The sequence below is a fragment of the Pelophylax lessonae genome, assembly GCF_965119305.1.
Source record: "Pelophylax lessonae genome assembly, chromosome: 2".
Classification (NCBI taxonomy): domain Eukaryota; kingdom Metazoa; phylum Chordata; class Amphibia; order Anura; family Ranidae; genus Pelophylax; species Pelophylax lessonae.
The window spans coordinates 409,390,825-409,416,485 of NC_138769.1; the positions used below are offsets into that span (position 1 = coordinate 409,390,825).

General features: G+C 45.8%; 1 protein-coding gene across 1 annotated transcript in view; it reads right to left on the reverse strand.

Annotated features, from left to right (window-relative positions):
* The window catches only part of ZZEF1 (zinc finger ZZ-type and EF-hand domain containing 1), a 499,621-nt gene that overhangs the window by 43,885 nt on the left and 430,075 nt on the right, over window positions 1-25,661 (reverse strand). The window contains exon 49 of the mRNA XM_082244777.1: window positions 13,083-13,442. Within this exon, the coding sequence (XP_082100903.1) occupies window positions 13,083-13,442 (360 nt within the window). The remainder of the gene's footprint in view (window positions 1-13,082; window positions 13,443-25,661) is intronic.

Here is a 25,661-nt window from a genome sequence, read left to right on the forward strand (position 1 = left end):
ATGGGATAGATTTTTGGACTTTTTTTGTTGTTTTTATTAGTAATGGCGGCAATCATCGATTTTTAGCGGGATTGTGGTGGACAAATTGGACACTGACACTTTTTGGGGACCATTGACACCAATACAGTGATCAGTGCTAAATAATATGCATGGTTACTGTATAAATGACACTGGCAGGGAAGGGGTTATTACTAGGGGTTATGTAGGGGTTAAGTGTGCTTCTAAATTGTGCTTACTAACTGTGGTGGAAGGCTCTGTGACAGGCTCACAGAGATCTGTGTTTCAGCTTAGCTGAGACACATGATCCCATTGAGCCTGCTGACAGGAGAGCCGTCTGCCTTGTTTACATAGGCAGGCGGCTCTCCTGTCAGTTTCCCTGAAGATTGCGGGAGGCCGGCGGCCCTCCTCCCGTGGTCTGGCTCCCACTGTGTCTAATCACACAACTTGCCGGGACCGAGTGCACATAATCACGTACATGTACATGATTATGCACAGCCGAGCCGCCCTGCAGCAGCAAATCTTTGTGGGACGGTCAACAGGTGGTTTAACATGCACTTATTAGTGCAACAGATTTATCTGTGCATCAAGCGTATATTAATTTCCATGACACCAAGAGGGATCCCTAGGCCTAAGGCAAGGCACAAAAAAGAGGGAGGGGGGGCGTGGCAGGAACCCCCACCAGGTACAGCCCAGTGGCCGGCGGCGCCCCCCCCCTCCATCGCCAGCACAGCACCCTGCCCCAGGAGTTAGGCCAGACCACCACACTACCCAAGATATAGGGGGGAAGGGCAGGGGGATTTGGGGGGGCATATGGGGGACTAGATGACCCACAGGGACCCAGAAGTGGGGGAGGGTGCATAACAGGAAGGAGGGAAACCGGGGGGTCCGGCCATCCCATAGAGGGGCCCACGTCCACCCCAAAACCCCCAGGGGGAGAGAGGGGACAGGTACCCACCATACCAGGAACTAGGCAGGCACCGCTCCAGAAAGAACCTCCTCTCCAAAATGGGGGGCTGTCGGCCAGGAGGAACACTGCAACACAGGCCGAGACCCAGTCGTATGCGATCTCAGGAGGCGTTTAACTCGTAGGACAGCCTTTGTCCGTGGGGCTATGTCGCGGCCAATCTAGCGCGGAGCCGACTTCTGCACGCGTTCGCTGGCCAGACTGGGGTGATCACTGGATATGGATTATCCAGCCTGTTGCCCAGTTTGGCAGTTGATTGTAGATCAGGAAAAAAACTGAGTACCTATAGCAGAGAGGGGGGGGGGGTATAGCTCCTGGGACTGCCAATAGGCGTAGTTAGTCTTTTTTCTGCCTAGTGTCCTACTCCTGTAGTGGGCAGTATAACCCAATGGTTAAGAAGATCAGGAGCTGTGTCCATCAATGAACAAAAAAGAAATATAGATTTAAAAGCCCAAAAAACAGTTCAATACATCTAGAATGTTTTCAGAATGTATGAATAAAGTGTTCCTGCTGATAGGGTAGCCATACACAGTATGATATAGGCACACAAGTTATTTTGTCCCGCTCTCTGGGGACTGTGGAACACTCTGTATACCTGCCTTAACCATTTTGCAACCAGAACAGTTTTAATTTTTTGTAAGCATGTTTAACCACCTCCTTCCCAAGCCTATTCGGACACTTTGTTCCTACAAGTAAAAATCTTTTTTTTTTTTTTGCTAGAAAATTACTTAGAACCCTCAAACATTTTTGGGGAAAAAAATTGGATTTTTTACTTACTGTAAAATCCATTTCTCTGAGTCCGCCGATGGACTTAGCTGCTGCTTTAAATCCTAGACGGATGGGTAATAATCCCCTCCCACTAGGAGTGACCAGGTAGAGCCAAAGGCTTTGACACGCCCCGGGGTGCGGGGTCCCTGGGTTATTAATCCCTGGCCTCACTGTTGCATCTTCAGTTTAGTTGCAAGCAGTGAATAACCACCAGAACCCAACTCTTCAGAGAAAAGAGGGCTGGGAGCTACGTCCATCGGTGGACTCAAAGAAATGGATTTTACGGTAAGTAAAAAATCCCATTTTCTCTTTCGTCCACCGACGGACGTAGCTGCTGCTTTAAATCATAGACGGATGGGACGTCCAAAAGCAGTAACCACTGAGGGGTGGGAAAGGACAAACTTAAAAGAATGCAATTCCCACAGCTAACATAGCCAACTATATAACATGGAGCCCAACAAGCAACAACTGGTGCTCAATTGTAACAAAACTATAAAGGAGAAGGAAAATTAGACTTCTCCTTACATGGTGGCCTGCAAAACCTTGCGGCTAAAGGATGCATCCGAGGATGCTAACACATCCGCTCTGTAAAACTTGGTGAACGTATGTACAGACGACCAAGTGGCTGCCTTGCAAACCTGCATCACTGGCGGAAAAAGCCCAAGAGGCACTCAACGCCTATGTAGAGTGAGCCGTGACAAGGAAAGGAGGAACCTTGCCTGAAAGAAAATACGCCTTCACCACCGTCTGTCTGATCCATCGAGATATGGTCGTCACAGACGCAGCCTGACCCTTACGGGTTCCATCCGTATTCACAAATAGAGAGAGTCCGACTTTCAAAAGGACTCAGTCTCCAGATACACCCGTATTGCCCGAACCACATCCAAGCAATGCAAGGCAATTTCCTTGGGATGTGAAGGTTTCGGACATCTGTCTTCGTTCAGATGGAAGTCTGAAACCACCTTAGGAAGAAACGACGAATTAGGCCGTAACACTACCTTATCCCTGTGTATTACCAGATAAAGAGAGCGGCAAGATAGCGCCGCTATTTCAGAAACCCTGCGCGCAGAGGTGATAGCCACCAAAAAGGCAACTTTCTGCGACAAGGCAAGCAAGTAAATGTCTTATGTTCGCGAAAGGAGATTTCTGAAGAACCAATAGAACCAAATTAAGGTCCCAAGGAGGTAACGGAGAGCTCCTGGGGGGGGGGGGGGCAAATGGCAAACCCCCAGAAGAAACGTACGAATCAAAGAGTGCGTAGCCAAAGGACATTGAAAGTAAACAGCCAAGGCTGAGATCTGCCAAACATTGGTCAACCCCTTTCTGTAGAAAGGTCAGGATCCTGCTGATAGTAAAGGATCTAGGATGCAGATTCAGCAATTCGTACCAAGCAATGTACGCTTTTTACGATGATAAATCTTCTTGAGAAATGGACTTCCTAGCCTTGAGTAAGGTAGGGATCACAGAATCGGACAGACCCCTAACCTTTAACACCTTGCTCTTAACAGCCAAGCCGTTCAAGCCAGCGACTGTAAAGCAGGATGGAAGATCGGACCCCGAGATAGAAGATCTTCCCGCAGAGGAAGTGTCCACGGACCTGCGACCTTCAGCCGAATCACATTGGCGTACCAGGATCTACGGGGCCAATCTGGAGAACCAGAATTGCCGGAATCCCCTCCAACTTGACACCAGGGCGTCTACTGCATTGGCCAGAGGATCTCTGGACCAAGCCACAAACTTTGAAAGTTTCCTGTTTTGTCTGGAGGCAAACAGGTCCACATCCGGGGTCCCCCACCGGAGACATAGCTGCTGGAACACTTGTGCATGCAGCACCTGCATAGATGACCTGAGAGACACCAGATCGCAAGCCAGCAGCGACAGAACCGCTTCCCTTAACTTCTGTAACGTCACAGGAGGTAGAAATACCTTTGCCAAAGCTGAATCTAGGATCATCCCTAGATACTCCAGTCGGGTTGTTGGAACCAGGGCAGATTTCGGAAGGTTGAGATTCCAACCGAACTGCTTCAGAGTGTGAATGGTCACCCCCAAATCCCATTCCAATGTCACAGACGATTCCACTCGGAGAAGAAGATTGTCCAGGTACCCCAGAATCGCTATTCCTCTCAGTAGTAGCAGAGCCAGGATAGGGGTTAACACCTTGGTGAAGACCCTGGGAGCAGAGGCGAGACCAAACGGTTATGCCACAAATTGAAAATGGTCCTTGCCCACCGCGAAGTGGAGGAATCGTTTATGAACCTGGCAAATAGGGACATGGAGACAGGCATCTTTGATATCGTTGGAGGCCAGCAGGTCCCCCTGACGCAAGAAGGCCACCACTGACCGCAGGGACTCCATGCAAAATTTCTGGACGCACACAAAGCGGTTCAGAGTTTTGAGGTTCAAGATTGAACGCAATTTGCCCTCCTTCCATGGAACAGCAAACAGGTATGAATAGAACCCCTCGAAAGCGTTCCTAATAAGGAACTGGTACAATCACGCCTAGTGACAGTATATCCCGAATCGCTTCCTGCAGCCCTGCAAGGCGGTCTGGGGACAGCTGAAGATTGGAGGGAAAAAAATCTGTCTGGCGGACGGGAACAAACTCTATCTTGTACCCAGACTGAATTACCTTGTGGATCCACCTGTCCAACAGTGAAGTCCAAGGATCTGGGAAGAAACAGAGACGTCCCTCCACCCCTGAAGTGGGTGGGGGCGCCCCTTCAGGCAGCAGAAGTCTGCTTGGAGGTGCTGGGGGCAGAGGATTTCGGCTCACCAGCCCACCGTTTCCCGGATCCTTTTACGCCTGAAGTCTGCTTGGTTTTCTGTGACAAGGTCACACGAAAAAGACGCTTCTGGGCTGTAAAGGATGGACCTCGCTTACGCGAGGGAGACTTACCCTTAGCTGAGTGAGGAAGGAGTCTGCTCTTTCCCCCAGTGATCGTCTTGATCAAGTCATCCAAGGAGGAACCAAAAAGGCTTTCACCCTAAAAGGGAAGATCTGCCAAAAGCTTCTGAGAAGCCTGGTTGGCCGACCAGGACTTTAGCCAGATCGCACGTCTGATGAGCACACTTCCAACTGATGCTCGAGCGGAAGAAAGTCCAGGTTAGCATCGCATAAACTGACTGTACTTGGCACATTGGCTTAGTGGTCTGCACTCATGAGCAAAAAGCTCTTAGGTCATGAGTTCAAATCCCAACCCTGCCTGTTCCCTAGTGTTTGATCTGACTGTACTTGGCACATTGGCTTAGTGGTCTGCACTCATGAGCAAAAAGCTCTTAGGTCATGAATTCAAATCCCAACCCTGCCTGTTCCCTAGTGTTTGATCTGACTGTACTTGGCACATTGGCTTAGTGGTCTGCACTCATGAGCAAAAAGCTCTTAGGTCATGAGTTCAAATCCCAACCCTGCCTGTTCCCTAGTGTTTGATGGTACATACCCACTCACAGCTGTCACCACCCCAGATGGATAAATGCTATTCCGAAGGGACAGCTGCTGAGAATGCGGAGAAACTGCCGAGATGATAAGGATTACGTGCAACAAGCCAACACACTAATAGAAAGATTTGTAGATAAGGGGTATAACAATAAAGCGTTAGTGAAATTGAGAGACAACATTGCACATATGGATAGAACAACAATATTAGCAGATAAAGTCAAGAGCACTCAATCCAGCACCAGTCACTTTAATTTAGCATTTATCACACAATTTCACAGAAACCATAAACAATTAGAGAAAATAATCAAACGACATTGGCATATATTGATGAGAGATAACACTCTCAAATCAATAATGCCCCCAAAACCTGTCTTCATCTACCGTAGAGTACCAAATCTAAGAGATAAATTAGTTCACAATATCCCAGACCCCCCAAAGACGTTGGGCTCAACATTTCTAGATTTTAAAGGTTTTTATGCATGCAAAAAATGCAAAGCATGCAATACAGTAAAAATAAAAAATAGAAAATTGACATCTTTTAAATCCCATACTACATCTAAAGAATATTCAATTAAAAAACTCATCACATGTGCCACCACACATGTAACATATATTATTTCTTGTCCATGCGGCCTGCAATATGTGGGCCGCACAACCAGAAAATTGAGTATCAGAATAGGGGAACATTTAAATAATATCAGAAAGGGCTATAAAAAACATAGCCTCTCTATGCACTTTAGAACCCATCACAACAGAGACCCCACATTAGCACAATTTTGTGGCATAGACACAGTTGAACCGCATTGGAGAGGGGGAAACAGAAAAATAGCTATATCAAAGAACGAAACCTTTTGGATATGTGAATTAGATACACTACAGCCGAAGGGAATGAACAAAGATTTGGATATTAATTGTTTCTTAACCAACTATTGATTATTGGCACAAGTATGTTTATACATTTTTTTATAATTTTAATATATTTTATTTATTACCTGGAGGTTGCATATAGGGTTGTAACATGTTCATTCTAATATGATTATTATGTGGTGAGATACTAGAATCCAAAAATATTTGGATTCTGATCAAATTATTATTACTATTATCTTAAATGTTTTAACATAGTAAGGGGTTAATAAATCTAATGGTATGCACCTCATTGAGGGTATACAAGCTCTATGGAAGTAAAACATCAGTTCATGGTTCTGTATATTATAACATCATTAAGGTAATATATATTTTTTCAGGCAACAATTTAGCTGCATTAATTATGCAGCTGTTTTGTTTATCTTTATCGGCCATATAATCTTTCCAAAACTGCACAGAAAATAGCATCTTAATTTTAGCGCAGTGCATCTTCCTAAAGTGAGAAGGAATGACACTTGGGAATAAAAACAAAATTAATTGACTGATGACCGATTATACACTTTTTACATTACAATATTTATATTGAATCTATGGAATAATAATCAATTGGCGATTTATAGTTATACAAAATATATTGTTACAATATATTTTTTGCAAAGAGACCACCGCGCAATAACAGGCCATGGACTCAGTGAATTGCTTCCGGTATCGCTGGGGTAATGAATAGGATAAACAAGCAGATGTAAAAGAGCGGAAATGAGTCCATATCCGTGTATATAACCAAGCTGGAACGCAACGTACGTGGCACTTCCGAAGACGTCACATTCTGACGAAACGCGTCAAGTTGGCACGCACGTTGCCTCGCTTTGAGCTAGGAGCTGGACCGCACGCCGAGACTCTTACTTCCGGGTTCGGCGAGGAGAGCGGAGAGAACCAGCGCCTATGGTTACCCAGCTGTAAGGCGGAACTAGGAGCTCAGTAGCGAACTATCCTTTTGCACTTTACCCCGGTACACTTGTTGGGGATCATTGGTGCTTTTTTTGCTGTGTCACCTACGTTTTATTTGGAGTGTTTTATTTGGAGTGCTTTTTACCATTTGGGAGTTTTAGCATCAGCTGCAGCTTTTTGATCGGGGGACTTTTTATGGTGTTTTTACATGGACAGTGTTTTGTGAAGATTGATGTGAGATTTTTTATGCAAGTTCAATTAAAGGAAAACCTTTTTGCACTATGAGAAGCATATTTTTCTTTCTTCCATGCTGAGCGTCCATCCTTCATCCATAAAGAGAACGTCCACCTTGGTATCCATATAGAGGAGCAGCAGCAATTAAGCGCTTTAGATTCCATTAGGCATACGCCATTGGAATCCACACCGTCCGGTAAGTGTGATACCTTACTTCACCCGGCACAGAGTGGTAGAACCTGTAAGAATCACCGGCACGCACGATCCCATCCAGCACAATAGAGACTGTTTTTGAGCACGTTTATTGCACTTTAAAGAACTTTCCACGGATTATCCTCTGATGTATATTTATTGAAAATTTCATGGGATTTTTTATGTCTTTTTTCATTCATTTTTAAGTCATATGTTTGCACTATTTCTCAAGTTTGCACTTGTAATTTAGTGGAAGACACATCATATTTGGAGTCTAATGTTTATATTCAACAATTTATTTAATATTTAATATTTATTTATCACTGAAGGTTAATTACATTATAGCACGTGCACTTTTTGGGTCTAATTTCATAAGGTTAGCGCAGTATATACACCCATTCACCTACCAACTTTGAGATCACTACCTGTTCAGTTAGTGTCTTTGAATACTTGCAGCTTTCCCACATCTGACCTTTTACATCTTGGCGCGAGTAATTTTATCACACATCTGCGATAATGGGTCAGCGAGTTCCAGGGCAGATGACAGTAACAGGGTTACCGTCAGTGCTTCTCTCAGAGCCTTTACCCATTCAAACATAGTCAGAGACTAGAATGGTAGTCAGGGCAGGCCTGAGAATAGATCCCACTACCGTATACAGGTGTTGGGATAAGACCTCAATACGTCTGTCAACCGGATCAGGGAGAGATGAGTCTGCCACTGGTAAAACCGTGGCCTTGTGAATACCGCATATCTGGGGGTCCACCTGAGTGGGGACCGTCCATTTGCGCAAGATCTCTTCCTCATACGGGTAGCGTCCAGCCAAACGTTTGGGAACTGCAAGCATGCGATTAGGTCGCCGTCATTGTTCCTCCACTAAGGCGGACAAGACTTCGGGGCAAGGGAAAACCTTGGCTGATCTCTTTGCCCTGAGGGATCCAAAAGATACCGGGGCTCCTTGCGATTTAGAAATCGCATCCGTGATTTTTAGGGTGTCCCTCACTGAGGATATCAAAGCATCTACCAGCGCATTTTCCTGTGCCAAGGCGGGTGTGGAAACATCCTCTTCCACGTCAGAAATGTCTGAATGCGGGGACGCATCCTCCAAAAGGGGGTCTGCGTCGCCGGCGACCATATCGGCCTCAGAATCCGAGGTCTGAGATGAGACAGGCGAGGGCAGAGGGCGTTTCTTAGTAAATGCTGCCGCAATAACTTTGTCCATTTTTCTGGACATTTCTTGCATCACAGACAATAAAGTCACATCATGAGCATTAGAAGCGGGCCCCAACTATACATCGGGGGTCACAGACAAGCTTGGGTAATCCATATTAGACATATGGCCAAACAGTAAGTTTGTAAAGAGCAGACAGGGAAACACCGGAACCTGCACCGCAAGGGGTTAAACAGAAGCTAGGTGAGGTTACAAAAGCACCACAAGGTTCAGCATGTCCACTGCACCTTAAAGAGGCGATCGCGATGCACGCGGCGCTACTCCGGGGGGGGGGGGGTAATCCTAAGACACCCTAAAGGCCTGAAACCCCTCTGAAGATGAAAAGGTGAAGGCCAGGGTAAACTCCTCTAGAGTAGTTACCACATGGAGAACACAGAAAGGTCCATCAGCAGCATGGAGAGGAGATGGTAGAAGGAAATGCCCCTGCCCACAAGAGCTAGAAGCTCCTGTGCCATTTTGTCTCCGGCTCCAACAAAATGGCCACCGGCATTACAGTGATAGGGATACCCACGCAGGCTGCTGAGGACTGTTAAGGCTGCAGGCCACAGCAAAATGGCGACTTCGCACTGATGAGCACATGACCTTGGGCCTAGTGAAGCCTACCCTATTACCAGGCCAGGGGGCCCTGGCGGAAGTTATCTCGGCGGATTAAACCCCCCCAAGGTAGCGGTATGAGGCACAACCATTTTCCCCCTTCCGAGGCCTTCCCCCCACCGTCCACTATCTGGTATAGCACCTGAAGCAACTTACATAGGGGAGCCCCCACTAAAATTGTCCCAAGGGTCCGGAGCCCAGGGTAGGGAGAGGTCAGGGTAGGAGGGGAAGGTCCCAGGTGACCCCTCATAGTGGAGGAGATTGGTAGGAGGTATGGGCACCTGAGGGTCCTACTCACCAATGGAGGGGTCCACGTCCGCCCCAGGCCCGCTAACCAGACGGGAGACTGTACTTACCGGACCACGCTGCGGAGGGTGGGCGTCCATCCTGACAGACTGTCTCTGCACCGTAAGGGCGCTGTCGGCCAAGGGGCACGCTGCAACGCTGGCATGCCAGGTGTGTGCGTCCCAGCGGGGTGTTCCACCCGCAGGCCAGTCCCCGTCTGTGGGATTATAGTTGCTATGGAGACCCAGCGCGGAGCTACGGTCTGCAAGCGCTCGCTGCCACAAACTGGGAGACCGTAACGCTCTCATATAGCCAGTCCGAAACCCAGCTGGCATTCCACAGTAACTGGAGTCAGCAGCAACAAAAAATAAAATAAAGGTTCCCTTTAAAATGTTTAAAACAGAGCTAGGACAAGGTCCTAGCAGGGAGCCGTTTGGCCATTCCTAAGACCAGGCAGCTAAAACTGAAGATGCAACGGTGAGGCCAGGGGTAATAACCCAGGGATCCTGCCCCCCTGGGCGTGTCAAAGCCTTTGGCTCTACCTGGTCACTCCTAGTGGGAGGGGCTTATTACCCATCCGTCTGATTTAAATCAGCAGCTACGAAAGAGAAAAAAACTTTCATGAATAAAAAAACAAAACCGTAAAGTTAACCCAATTTTTTGTATAATGTAAAAGATGATGTTACACTGAGTAAATAGATACCCAACATGTCACGCTTTAAACTGTGTCTGACCGTGAAATGGTGGCAAACTATGGTGCTTAAAATTCTCCATAGGCGACGCTTTAAACGTCTTTACAGGTTATCAGTTTAGAGTTTCACAGGTCTGGTGCTAGAATTATTGCTCTCGCTCTGATGCTCATGACAATACCTCACATGTGGTGCGAACACCGTTTACATATGCGTGCGTAAGTAACGTATGCGTTCGCATTTGCGTGTAAGCACAGTGAGACGGGGGTGCTTTATATTTATTTAGTTATTTTATTTACACTTTTTTTTAAAAAAATTGTATTAACTTTATTACTATCACAAGGGATGAACAACATCCCTTGTGACAGCATGGGCCATGACAGGTCCTCTTTATGGAGAGATTTGGGGTCTATTAGACCCCAAATCTCTCCTCTGGCCCCCCATGCAGCAGATCAGACTGAGATCAGGGGCGGAATCGGAAGTCTTGTCGCTCCTGGTTTTCAGGCTTAGAGAGAGGGGAACGCCATCAGTTCCTCTCTCTCTGTACAGGGCAGCCATTGCTCCCGGCCTCCGCGATTGGACCAGAAAGCCCTGGAGAGGTGTTGTGGTGGCGGGAGGGGGCTGGAACCCCCTTCCAACACCCGCAGAAGTGATTGAGTGGCTAATTAGTCACTCAGATCACTTCTGCCTTGTACAGAATCGCCGGTTGCAAAGAATGTCAACGGGATGCCTGTAGGTGCAGGCATCATCCCGGTATACCCACTGAACCCCAAGGATGTACGGGGGGGGGGGGGCTAAATCATTTTAGCCCTGAAGATTGTAAAAACCTCCAAAACATGATATATTTTCTGAAAGACAACTCAAGAGTTTAAAATAGCGGTAGTTCCAATTTTTTTGTGTTGCACAATAATAGCGCAAAGGTCTAACATCAGATAGGGCACAAAAAGTTCCCTATATGATGATTTTTGTGACAGGTTCTCCTTAACCACCTAATACGTCCTCCCACATTGGCTGTTTGTGTGCCATCTTTACAGCACACACTGGCGGGATCTTTGACTGCTGTCACTGTTTACTACTGTGTGATTGTCTAATTGTTACAGCAATCACAAAATTGTAAAAAAAAAAAATTATTAAAAAAGTGCCCCTGATCACTGCCACATATGTTACTTTGTACCTGATCACCACAACATCAGCCGTATTGTCCCTGATCACTGTCACACCAGTGATGTTATCCCTAATCACCGCAACACCAGGTACAGAGTCCCTGATCATTATTAGATGCATACCTAATGTCCCTAGATCGCCTGAAGGTGCAGATGCATATTGCACCGCATTCGATTCTTCCCCAGCCACGGTGCACAGGTGGCGATGTGGCTGTTAGCAGGGTTGTTTGGAAATAGCCACTGGATTGCTTCTAGCCACTGGACAGCAGACATTCAGCTTGTTAGATATACACACATATACTTAACAAAATTATAAACGCAACACTTGTTTTTGCCTCCATTTTTCATGAGCTGAAATGAAAAGAATCTAAAAAAAACTGGGATTTATCCATGAAGAGAACACCTCTCCAAAGTGCCAGACGCCATCGAATGTGAGCATTTGCCCAATTAAGTGGTCACGACAACGAACTGCAGTCAGATTGAGACCCAAATGAGGACGATGAGCATGCAGATGAGCTTCCCTGAGACGGTTTCTGACAGTTTGTTCAGAAATGGATGTGGAGGTCCTGGGCTGGTGTGGTTACATGTGGTCTGCGGCTGTGAGGCTGGTTGGATGTACGGCCAAATTCTCTGAAACGCCTTTGGAGGCGGCTTATGGTAGAGAAATGTACATTCAATTCACGGGCAACAGCTCTGCTGGACATTCCTGCAATAAGAAAGCCAATTGTACGTGCCCTCAAAACTTGCAACGTCTGTGGCATTGTGCTGTGTGTTAAAACTGCACATTTTAGAGTGGCCTTTTATTGTGGCCAGCCTAGGGAACACCTGTGCAATACTCATACTGTCTAATCAGCATCTTGATATGCCACACCTGTGAGGTGGATGGATTAACTCAGCAAAGGAGAAGTGCTCACTAACACAGATTTAGAGGGATTTGTGAACAATAATTGAGAAATAGGCCATTTGTGTAAAAAGTCTTAGATCTTTGAGTTCAGCTAATGAATATGAATTTATAATTTTGTTCAGTATATGTATGTGTACAACCCCCCAAATATTGGGTCCATAGGACGTAGGGATCTAGTGTAGTAAGTGGAATTAGGTGTGCTGACAGTGCACCTACCAAGCACACTGCAACCTTGTGTAGTACAGCGACCAAGGGGTCAAAGCAGGTGGTGAGGTGGTGTTGTAGTGCTTCCTCACCACCTGCTTTAACCATTCAGACTTTTGGCATTTGTGACAAGCTTTTCTTTACTTCCTATATGCGAGTTGCCAATTGTCTGAAACAACTTATGTCATGTCATCTGTGTCATGCTGCACCCAGGGTGGTGTTTTCTGTTTGTTTTTATTGTTACAGAGATCCATTCACATCTCCTAGGAGCTGCATATGTCCCTATGATTATGGTTGTTGAGATAAACTTGCTTTGTCTTATGGATTCAGTGATTACCCATCTTTTACGCCATCTATATCTGTGAAGTGCTATGACAATCATCAGCTGCATTAGATAACATGAGAAGCTACTGAAGCTGGCGACTCTGTGGCTATTAAACTTTGCAAAGTGTCAGTTGCTAAGCAATTTAGCTACCGATAGCTTCTACAAAACTGCCTGTGTGACACGGGGATATATGAAAAAAACGCACTATTCTCTGTGGAAAAATACAGATATGTGTATAAAAATATAGGAAAATATAAAAAGGAACATTTATAAACCACTTTACCTTTTCCCACAACTGTTTTTCTTCCAGATGCATTAGCATATTTAAAATATATGTGATATGCGCCGGTCCACTTAATTCCAGGATGTCTTCTTTCAGTGGAACACCATCAGGCCATTCAGCCAACAAGGAAGCAAGTACATGGCGAGCATACACAACAGCTGTGGCCTCATTTACATGGAACAGGTAATCCCGTGCTGCTATCTTGATACGAGAATCAAGCTCTTTGCGAAGAAGTATAGAGCTTTTTGTTCGTCTTTGTTTAGCATAGGCAACTTGAAGGTCACTCTCATTTGTTACAATAAGTTTTTGACTGACAGGATTGGACTCCTCTGTAGCTTTATCACACTGAACAGGTTTCATCTGCAAGAAGAATAGTTTCAGGCATCACAAGAATTTTTCCAATTTTAGAAATGTGTAGGTGCTTTAAATTGTAGGTGTGGGAAGCAATGCTTTTTACACATTGTTCCACTGTAAAATAACCTCTTTAAGCCTAGATAAAGCTTTATATTCTTCATGCATACAAATATTAAAATACCTATACAATTATCTATTTAAATATGTAATTGATTGAGACAGGCAGTATGCAGTCTTTCAGTTACACTGAATACATTTACATTTGTACATCTTTTAAAGTGGATGTAAACTTTTGAAATTAAAAATAGACAGAGCATGTCCCTGTATAGTATGCACATGCCTCAATCCAAAGCACAAAGTAGCATTTCTGTCTCCTATCTTCCCTCTGCTATCTGAATTAGTCACTTCTGTCAGGTTATCTCAACACCACAGAATCCTGGGAGGCACTCCTCCAGCACACAGATGGAGATTGACAGCCTCAGCTGTGCATATTTCTCTAAGAGACTGTATAGATGAGGGTGTGCCATTTCCCTCCACTCAGGTCTCAGATTACCCTTAGCACTCCCCTCTGTGCTGTGCAGTGTGACATCAGACCCTTTTTCCTCTGCCTGCTGGAGCTGAGAAATAGCTTCTGATCTGTGAGTTTTCGAAGGCTGTAGAGAAGAGAGTGCTGCAGATAAACGGGTACATCTTATGTATGAGGATTTGTTTCATCTCTGTGTATCACCTGAAGCTAGTCAATTCAGTGGGTGTATATGTCAATTTTTACAACCACTTTAAAGGGAAACGAATGGTGTTCAGCCTATTCTATCTTATTAAAAAATGTTTAATAGCTTTCATCCCGTTTTATGTTTATACGTGTTATGCAATGTTTGTTTTACAAATCATGACAAATAATTCCCCTGAGCATTGCAAATTAGCTGCATGCCTTTTGCATTATTTTATGAGTCTGACGGTCTCCAATACGGCTTGGATCACTGCTGATGAGTCAACAATTCCTTTGCCTGAAACTTAACCACTTAAGCCCCGGAAGATTTTAATCCCTTCCTGACCAGGGGTTTTTTTGCGATTTTTTACTGCGTGACTTTGACAATTGCGCGGTCCTGCGACGCTGTACCTAAACGAATTTGACCTTTTTTTCCCACAAACAGAGCTTTCTTTTGGTGGTATTTGATCACCTGTGCGATTTTTTGATCATGCGCTATAAACAATAAAAAAAGAGCGTCAATTTTGCAAAAATAACAATATTTTTCACATTTTTTTATATGAAATTCCCCAAAAAAAATGTAAAAATCAAAATTTTTTAACATTTTCGGCCAATTTGTTTTATGCTACATATGTTTGGTATAAAAAAATTCACAAAAAGCGTATTTTGATTGGTTTGCGCAAAAGTTATTGCGTTTACTTACAAAGGGAAAGATGTCATTTTTGGTGTTTTTTTTTTTTTTTAACGAGTAATGGATGTGATCGGCGATTTTTTTTGCGGGACTGCGACATTGCGGTAAACAGATCGGACCCTTGACTGACATTTTTGACACTTTTGGGGTTACCAGTGACATTACTGCAGTAATCAGTGCTATACATATGCACTGTTACTGTAAAAATGACACTGGCAGGGAAGGGGTTAACTGTATTGGAGATGGAGGGGTTAAGTGTGTCCTAGGGGCGTGTTTCTAACTGTGATTGGACATGGCTACTAGTGTAAAAACAGAGATCAACGGCAGTGTTGCCAACCGTCCGTATATTTACGGACAGCCCGCAAAAACACGGCACTTTTCTCCTGCCCGTAAATGCCCGTAGCAGGAGAAAAGTGCCAGTAAAAATAGCTGTGACCGGCTCACCTCGGAACTGCGCATGCGCAGTTCCGGAGATGCCCGAGATGATCATCTCATTATCCGATCGATTCCGATGCTGCAGGGCCCAAGCTCTGGGGGCGGGACTGGCAGAGGCTGTACGGCGCGCTTACTGGTCGGGACTCAGGACAGTCACAGGAGGCAAATGATGATGTCATGGCGCCACGCCAGGAGGCAGGACTCGGAGCCGAGCGGGAGTTGATGAAAATCATGCAATGGAGAAGCTGGACTCTGGAGCCCTGTGAGTGGTGTCATGCTGTGGAAGGAGTCAGAGACTCAGAGCGGTCTGGACAGTGTTGCCATTGCCAAATCAGTGCTTGTGTTGTGTTATTGTCCTCTTCCTCTAGTCTCCACTGCTGTGTGCCAGTCAGATTCGGTACTTTTTGTGAGTCTGTCTGATCATCTGATCGTGGGACAAGCACTTTACTCTTAATTGTGATCCCAGGGGGCTATCCAGTGCTAACATTCCATCCCCAATGAGGCTATCTCAGTATTAATAGAGTAAGCTGGGTCCCGCAGTCTCTGACCACCCCCCTGTACCATGTCCGCAGTCTCTGACCACCCCCCTGTACCATGTCCGCAGTCTCTGACCACCCCCCTGTTCCATGTCCGCAGTCTCTGACCACCCCCCTGTACCATGTCCGCAGTCTCTGACCACCCCCCTGTACCATGTCCGCAGTCTCTGACCACCCCCCTGTACCATGTCCGCAGTCTCTGACCACCTCCTGTTCCATGTCCGCAGTCTCTGACCACCTCCTGTTCAATGTCCACAGTCTCTGACCACCCCCCTGTACCATGTCCGCAGTCTCTGACCACCCCCCTGTACCATGTCCGCAGTCTCTGACCACCCCCCTGTACCATGTCCGCAGTCTCTGACCACCCCCCTGTACCATGTCCGCAGTCTCTGACCACCCCCCTGTAGCATGTCCGCAGTCTCTGACCACCCCCCTGTACCATGTCCGCAATCTCTGACCACCCCCCTGTACCATGTCCGCAGTCTCTGACCACCTCCTGTTCCATGTCCGCAGTCTCTGACCACCTCCTGTTCAATGTCCACAGTCTCTGACCACCCCCCTGTACCATGTCCGCAGTCTCTGACCACCCCCCTGTACCATGTCCGCAGTCTCTGACCACCCCCCTGTACCATGTCCGCAGTCTCTGACCACCCCCCTGTACCATGTCCGCAGTCTCTGACCACCCCCCTGTACCATGTCCGCAGTCTCTGACCACCCCCCTGTACCATGTCCGCAGTCTCTGACCACCTCCTGTTCCATGTCCGCAGTCTCTGACCACCTCCTGTTCAATGTCCACAGTCTCTGACCACCCCCCTGTACCATGTCCGCAGTCTCTGACCACCCCCCTGTACCATGTCCGCAGTCTCTGACCACCCCCCTGTACCATGTCCGCAGTCTCTGACCACCCCCCTGTACCATGTCCGCAGTCTCTGACCACCCCCCTGTACCATGTCCGCAATCTCTGACCACCTCCTGTTCCATGTCCGCAGTCTCTGACCACCTCCTGTTCCATGTCCGCAGTCTCTGACCACCCCCCTGTACCATGTCCGCAGTCTCTGACCACCCCCCTGTACCATGTCCGCAGTCTCTGACCACCCCCCTGTACCATGTCCGCAGTCTCTGACCACCCCCCTGTACCATGTCCGCAATCTCTGACCACCTCCTGTTCCATGTCCGCAATCTCTGACCACCTCCTGTTCCATGTCCGCAGTCTCTGACCACCTCCTGTTCAATGTCCGCAGTCTCTGACCACCCCCCTGTACCATGTCTGCAGTCTCTGACCACCTCCTGTACCATGTCCGCAGTCTCTGACCACCCCCCTGTACCATGTCCGCAGTCTCTGACCACCTCCTGTTCCATGTCCGCAGTCTCTGACCACCTTTTGTACCATGTCCGCAGTCTCTGACCACCTCCTGTTCCATGTCCGCAGTCTCTGACCACCTCCTGTACCATGTCCGCAGTCTATGACCACCCCCCTGTACCATGTCCGCAGTCTCTGACCACCCCCCTGTACCATGTCCGCAGTCTCTGACCACCCCCCTGTACCATGTCCGCAGTCTCTGACCACCTCCTGTACCATGTCCGCAGTCTCTAACCATCTCTTGTCTTTTATCATGTCTGCAGGGGAGTCTGGACTCTGGAGAGGAGTCAAGAGTGAGAGCGCTGCTGGGATGGGGTCACGGGAGAAGTCAGATGTGTGGGGCCTGCGGAGTGGAGACCAGAGCCGTCTGACTGAGCCCTGCACAGTGCACCTGAGAGGAGGTCAGTGACAGCGCCGCCAGACCAGTCTGATGGGGGGGTCACTGATGTAAGGGGGCACTGATATAAAGAACCCTCTATATTAGTAACCCCCCATATCTTAATGTATTCACTCTGTGGAAGGTGGTCTCTGGTCACCAGATTGCCCCCCACATCAGAGTTCCTTGCGTTCCCCTTTACATCAGTCTGCAGGATTCTCCCCTTACAGTGCGAAGGGGGAACTCTGCGGACCCTGATATAAAAGGGAACTCTGATGTAAAGGGCAATGCAGTGGACTCTGATATAAGGCGGTTTCTGGTCACCAGAGCACCCACTTAAATCAGAGTTCCCCCTTAAATCAAGATCTGCAGCATTCCTCTTTATGTCACTGTAAGGGGAATCCTGCACACTCTGATATATGGGGGAACGCTGTGCTGACTGGGTTAGATTAACCTGATATTCATGTAAATGGAGAAATATATTTTTTGACTTTTGTTTAACCTAAACACATTGCTAATAGCACTATCTACATGTTTATAGTTCAAGTATTGATATTTGCACGGTTCAGCACTGAAAAAAGCCTGTTTATGTACATTTTTTCCATGTCAGTAAAAAATTGGTGCCGTCCGTAAATTTTGGACGTTCTGCCAGTAAATTTCCCTCCGGGGGGTTGGCAACACTGATCAACGGTCCTACAAAGTAGAACCGTCTGATGTCCATTTTTACACACAGGGGGAATGACAGGCGGCTGGTTTACATTAGCCGCCTGCCTTTCTCCCTTCCCGGCGAACGATCGCGAGTGACCGGCGGACATAGGGTCCGCCGGTCACACCCACTGACTTGTTAGGGAACGACCCAGGGCGGGCGCGCGCTTGCCCGCCCGCTATTGGCTCACAAGCCAGTGACAGGCTAGTGACGTACCGGTATGTCACTTTGCCTGGCCGGGGCTGACCGCCGCAGTATATGTACTTGCGGCAGTCGGCAAGTGGTTAAAATAGTACTTAAAAGTAGAACTATGGGCAAAACGTTTTTCTCTTTTCATTTTTGTAAGGTTAGTAAGAACCAGAACTAGTGTCCCCATTGGAAAATTTTACCTCTATTACCTTTCTGGGGACAACCCAAAATTTGGGATTTTATTTTACTTTCAAAAACAACAGTAAACCAGACAAATAGAGGGGGGGGGGGTCTCCTTAACGGGGGCACAGACACCAAAAAAACTGACAGATGTTCTAATCCCTCTCTGTTTTATCCAAAACGAGAAAAAAAAAAAAATCAGATTTTTGTCAACGTAAAATCCTTTTCATTGACGAACACAGCTCCCCATCTTCTTGACCGATGGGTTTATGCTGCTCTCCACAGGACACTAGGTGGAAAAAAAAATTGACCACGCCTATAGGGCAGTCCCAGGGGGTATACTTCCACTTCCTGCTATAGGGCTTCAGTTTTTTAACAAGCAGTGCTAGACGAGCATAAAACCCAACTTAATAGAGGAGTGGGTGTTGTGTCCGTCAATGGTCAGAGAAAAAGATTTTACGGTAAGCCAAAAATCCAGTTTTCTCTTTTGTTCATAGATGGACACAGCTCCATATCTTCTTGACCGATGGGACGTCCCAAAGCAGTGTCATTATGAGGGGTGGGAATAACACAGCAAGAAAAAACACACTTCCCAAAGACTAAACATAGCCAACCAGGCAAAACAATAGCTCAACCAGGAACAAATGTGGCTTACCTGAAAAAAATAACAAATACACCCTCAAAGAGGACTACACCTCTCAAACAGCAGCCTGCAAAACCTTGAAGCCAAAAGAAGCACCCGCAGATGCCAACACATCCACCTTATAAAATTTAGTGAAAATGTGCACAGACGACCATGTGGCCGCCTTGCATACCTGCATCACTGACGCCTGATGATGGAAGGCCCAGGTGGCACTAAAGCACACTCTTAGAATGTGCCTTAACAGGGAAAGGAGGATCCTGACCCTTAATAGAATAGGCCTGCACCACCATCTGTCTGATCAATCTGGAAATGGTCGCAACAAACGCGGCCACCCCCTTACAGAGTCCATCCGTAAGGAAAAACAAAGAATCAGATTTTCAGAACGATTCAGCCGCAGCCAGATACACCCTAAGGGCCCGAACCACATCCAAAGAATGTAAGGCAATCTCTTCAGGATGTTTAGGACACAGAGAAGGCAACACAAGGTCTTAATTTAAATGGAAACTGGAGACGACTTTAGTAAGGAACGACTGACAGGTACGAAGCACCACCTTGTCTCTGTGAACCACCAGGTAAGGTGAACGATAGGACAACACAAACCAGCTCTGACACCCTGCACTCAAAAGTAATAGCCACCAAGAAAGCTACCTTCTCTGTCAAAGTGAGCAGAGGAATCTCACAAATATTTTCCAAGGGTGGTTTCTGAAGAACCAACAGCACCAAATTCAGGTCCTACGGAGGCAACGGAGACCTCACAGAGGGAGCCAGATGGCAGGCCCCATGAACAAAGGTTTGAAGCAAGGATGTTGAAAGAAAATTGCCAGGGTCAATATCTGGCAGTTGATGGCACCCAAGGCCAAACGCTGATCTACACCTCTTTGGAGAAACTCCAAGACCCGAGACACCAGGAAGAATAATAAATGTCCTCCAGAGTCGATGATAAATCTTCCTAAAAGTAGATTTTCTATCTATATACCGTCAAAGCCAGCGTCTGTAAAGCAGGATGGAAGACCCGTCCTTGAGTTAACAGACCTTCTCTGAGAGGGAGTCTCCAAGGGACATCAGCGACCAGCTGTACTTGCTATAGCAGCAAGACAGAGCCAAATAACCCTCGCAGGGACTCACCCCCCCTTCACAGATGCACCATGGGACCAGGCGGGCACCACTCCAGACAGACCACTCACCCTTGGCATGGGGGTGCTGCGGGCCAGAGATCACGACTCGGATCGGGACCAGGGCTATGCGTCCTAGCCCCCACCTAGTGGGGCTATGTCACAGCCAACCCAGTGTGGAGCTGCGGTCGGGTCACGCTCACTGGCCCGACTGGGAAGACCGTCGCCCAGTCCGACAGTTGATTAGAGTTCTCACAGGAAAAAAAAATGATTGTAGTTCTCACAGTAACAGAAAATAATAAAAAGAAAAAGATTCCATTTAAAAAGGAAAAAAATGCTAGGGCCAGAGATCCCAGCAAGGAACTAGGTCCTTACTCCCTACTAGGCAGAAAAAAACTGAAGCCCTATAGCAGGAAGTGGGAGTATACCCCCTGGGACTGCCCTATAGGCGTGGTCAAACTTTTTCCACCTAGTGTCCTGCTTCTATGGAGAGTAGCATATATCCATCGGTCAAGAAGATATGGAGCTGTGTCTGTCAATAAACTAGGGAAAAAAGTTTTGACTTTAGTTGTACTTTAAAGTTCCAACTGAAGACTCCAAAAAAAAAACCCTTTTTAGTTTAAACCCTAAATTACATCTCTGCAATTCATGCACATTCCTGCATATTTTATAACTTTCATTACTCTGCAATACAGAAAAAAATGTTTGATTAGCCAAAAATATAGTGTGCTCCTATATACTGATGGGAATTTATGAAACTAGAGCAGACAGAATCTGGAGCAGCTTTTTAATGTATACAACACACATTTCTCCTGCGCTTCAAGGTGGGCCCCGCAATAGTATCACTCTACGCTCTTCGTCTTGGCAAATCCAGATAAATGTCATCTTGCTGCCCTCACAAGACTGGGGATGTCTGGATACACTAGAATTAGGAAATAAACAGAGGGCGCGGTGGCCTAGGGCATTAATCCTCAATATAAAAATCTTTATTGAATAAAAAATGATACTCACAAACCTATGCTTGGCAAAGGCATATCAAATCAAAGTAACTGCAACGTCCAATCAGGAGGGTATTTCGGACCCTCGATCCATATTTATTTGACCAAAAGGGGAGCTATAAATGTGGCGTAAGAAATTGTGGATCCTATTCTTTTATGTAGCATAGAAAAAAGGAAGCAGTGGGGAGTGTTGGTCGTACTTTAACATCAGACAATTTATGAATTGTGGTACCACCTTTCTCATATATGGTCTCATCTGCCCTTGTGGCCTTCTGTATGTGGGGCGCACGATACGCCCACTGACAGTAAGATTTGGGGAACACAAATGTAGTATCCTGAGTAAGAATGATAAGGGAAAAGCTAAGGAGAGAAATAAATACGCTGTTCCCCGACACTTTAGGCAACATCATAATGGGGACCCATCTGGTATGAGGGTGTTTGGTATTGAGGCCATAAGTGGTGATCAAGACAATGGTGTACGGGTCCAAAAGCTGTGCAAGTGAGACCTATTGGATCTGACCCCCGGGGGACTCAATGAGGACCTCTTATTTACGGGGCTATCCAATGACAACCCTTCTGTTTGGGGCTTTCCTTCCCATTCTCCTAACCCAGTGTTTATTTCCATTTCCCGTGTACAAAATTTATCAGACCTATACTTTAAATGTGCGTGCATATGTATCTGCTTAGATAGATATATGATTGCAAGCATGTAGGTATATATCTCTAAATTAAATTTTTAATAGATACTAATACATGTCTTTGACATAAGGTCTTTATGTCCTTGTTTTCTTCTTTCTCCCATCATTCTGCCCGTTTATAGTCGATGGCCATCGAGATATTCCATCGACCCCATATTAGAATACATATTATTGAGCTAGTCTGGCACCATACGTGGTCTCCTACAGACAAATTAAGTGAGTTAGATGTAAGTGTATAATGTTATTCATCCATTGTGGGTAGGCATGATACAGCAAGAGTGAGGGGTACCATAATAGATTGTGGACTGTGCGCTATTAAGATGAACCACGTATCCTACGCTAATCTGCCTGTTCTGTTAGCAATAAGCTGACGGTGGTTAGTCTGTCTTGGGGAGAGATTTCCTGTGAGATGCATATATTCACTTAACTTTATATACTTACGCCCCTATATTATTATCAATATTATTCGTTCTATTATTATTTTAATATCTATTTGTATTTGATATGCGGATTAGCACTAATGTATACACTTTAAATTATAAATGACTAATCGTTCCGGTTTTTAATTTTTATATGTAGTGTGGTCCCCACAATTTGGGTAACGGTGGTATTTTTGATCTCGGTTTAAATATGTAAGTTTTTTTTTTTTTTTTTAAACCTTGATTTTCATTCTGGTGCATCATCATTTATTGTTCCCTTCTGTGTATACACTGTATGCGCATATTATATATATATATATATATATATATGAATAAATATAGGAATATGTGGAAACAAGCATTTAGGTACAGTGCCTTGCGAAAGTATTCGCCCCCTTGAACTTTGCGACCTTTTGCCACATTTCAGGCTTCAAGCATAAAGATATAAAACTGTAATTTTTTTTGTGAAGAATCAACAACAAGTGGGACAAAATCATGAAGTAGAACGAAATTTATTGGATATTTCAAACTTTGTTAAATAAAAAACTGAAAAATTGGACGTGCAAAATTATTCAGCCCCTTTACTTTCAGTGCAGCAAACTCTCTCCAGAAGTTCAGTGAGGATCTCTGAATGATCCAATGTTGACCTAAATCACTAATGATGATAAATAGAATCCATCTGTGTGTAATCAAGTCTCCGTATAAATGCACCTGCACTGTGATAGTCTCAGAGGTCCATTTAAAGCGCAGAGAGCATCAGGAAGAACAAGGAACACACCAGGCAGATCCGAGATACTGTTGTGGAGAAGTTTAAAGCCGGATTTGGATACAAAAAGATTTCCCAAGCTTTAAACATCCCAAGGAGCACTGTGCAAGCGATAATACTGAAATGGGAGTATCAGACCACTGCAAATCTACGAAGACCTGGCAGTCCCTCTAAACTTTTAGCTCATACAAGGAGAAGACTGATCAGAGATGCAGCCAAGAGGCCCATGATCACTCTGGATGAACTGCAGAGATCTACAGCTGAGGTGGGAGACTCTGTCCACAGGACAACAATCAGTCGTATACTGCACAAATCTGGCCTTTATGGAAGAGTGGCAAGAAGAAAGCCATTTCTTAAAGATATCCTTAAAAAGTGTCATTTAAAGTTTGCCACAAGCCACCTGGGAGACACACCAAACATGTGGAAGAAGGTGCTCTGGTCAGATGAAACCAAAATCGAACTTTTTGGCAACAATGCAAAACGTTATATTTGGCGTAAAAGCAACACAGCTCATCACCCTGAACACACCATCCCCACTGTCAAACATGGTAGTGGCAGCATCATGGTTTGGGCCTGCTTTTCTTCAGCAGGGACAGAGAAGATGGTTAAAATTGATGGGAAGATGGATGGAGCCAAATACAGGACCATTCTGGAAGAAAACCTGATGGAGTCTGCAAAAGACCGGAGACTGGGAAGGAGATTTGTCTTCCAACAAGACAATGATTCAAAACATAAAGCAAAATCTACAATGGAATGGTTCACAAATAAACATATCCAGGTGTTAGAATGGCCAAGTCAAAGTCCAGACCTGAATCCAATTGAGAATCTGTGGAAAGAACTGGAAACTGCTGTTCACAAACGCTTTCCATCCAACCTCACTGAGCTCAAGCTGTTTTGCAAGGAGGAATGGGCAAAAATTTCAGTCTCTCGATGTGCAAAACTGATAGAGACATACCCCAAGCGACTTACAGCTTTAATCGCAGCAAAAGGTGGCGCTACAAAGTATTAACTTAAGGGGGCTGAATAATTTTGCACGCCCAATTTTTCAGTTTTTTATTTGTTAAAAAAGTTTGAAATATCCAATAAATTTCGTTCCACTCCATGATTGTGTGCCACTTGTTGATTCTTCACAAAAAAATAGTTTTATATCTTTATGTTTGAAGCCTGAAATGTGGCAAAAGGTCACAAAGTTCAAGGGGGACGAATACTTTCGCAAGGCACTGTATGTCAAGAAGTATGCCTTTACAAGATGCTACCGGATAAACTCCTTCATTTGGAGGATCGTGGTGTTAATTCACATAGTGGGTCAGGCACATTGTCTTTGGCCAGTTCATCAGGGCGCCCCCGATCAGGTCTTTATGAATCTCTTCATTTACATATTAGTTATTTTTCCCCTTATAGGGGACTGATGGTTAGTCTGTGGCCTGTAGGAGTTGCGCCCTGAGCGTGGCCGAGCTGCGTTGCAGGAATGCGCTTATAGGAAGATCAGGCTCGGTGCCCCCAGTGTGCGTCCCAGTGTGGAACGCATTGGGCAGCGGCAGCCCCAACGAGGATAAGGGCGAAAGTGGCGTTGCCGGGAGGCCGGATGTGACGCGGGCGTATGTGGCATCAATGAAATGCAGGACGTGGCTGCAGCGTGTGTTTCAGCCACCCACCCAGCAGCCAACGTGTGGACACTATGTGAGGCTTAATCGTTTTACCCCAAAAGGGGGCAGGTGGAGCCATCGGGAACTTTCCCCACGCCTGGCTGGACACTAACCATGGATGGTCTATTATGTCATCGAATAACTGGCCCCACTTCTATTTACAACTGGGGAGAGGGGGGCAGGTATATCCCCTGTAGGAACACCCCTTATTCTTTCTAAAACATCTGGGGGTAAGATTGTCCGTGTCATTTGTCGTTTCTATCACATTTTTATTATAATGTCATTACTGTGTTTATGCACACGGACTAGGCCGAGGAGGTGGGTTGCTTGGCACCATTGGAGCATACGCCCATTAGGGTGGGTTAAACATGTGACCACACACTTGCGTTATCACATTTCTGACTTTATAAGTAAAAGGTTGAGACACAGCTTAGTTGGCTCTGAAGAAGAGGCGAGACCTCAAAACGCGTCAGTCATTCTGTGGAGGTTACATCTGTTATGTGATACCTTGGATGTTGCAGTTACTTTGATTCAAACTGCCTTTGCTAAGCATATGTTTGTGAGTATCATTTTTTTTTTTATTCAATAAAGCTTTTTATATTGAAGATAATGCACAAGGCTGGTGTGTCCTCTGTTCATTCATTGTTAGTTCTGTAACAATTTGCATGGCAACCAATCAGCTTCTATCTTTAGCTTGCTCAAGTAAGCTTAGAAAATAAAAGATAGAAGCTCGTTAGTTGCCATGCACAACTGTTCCAGACTCT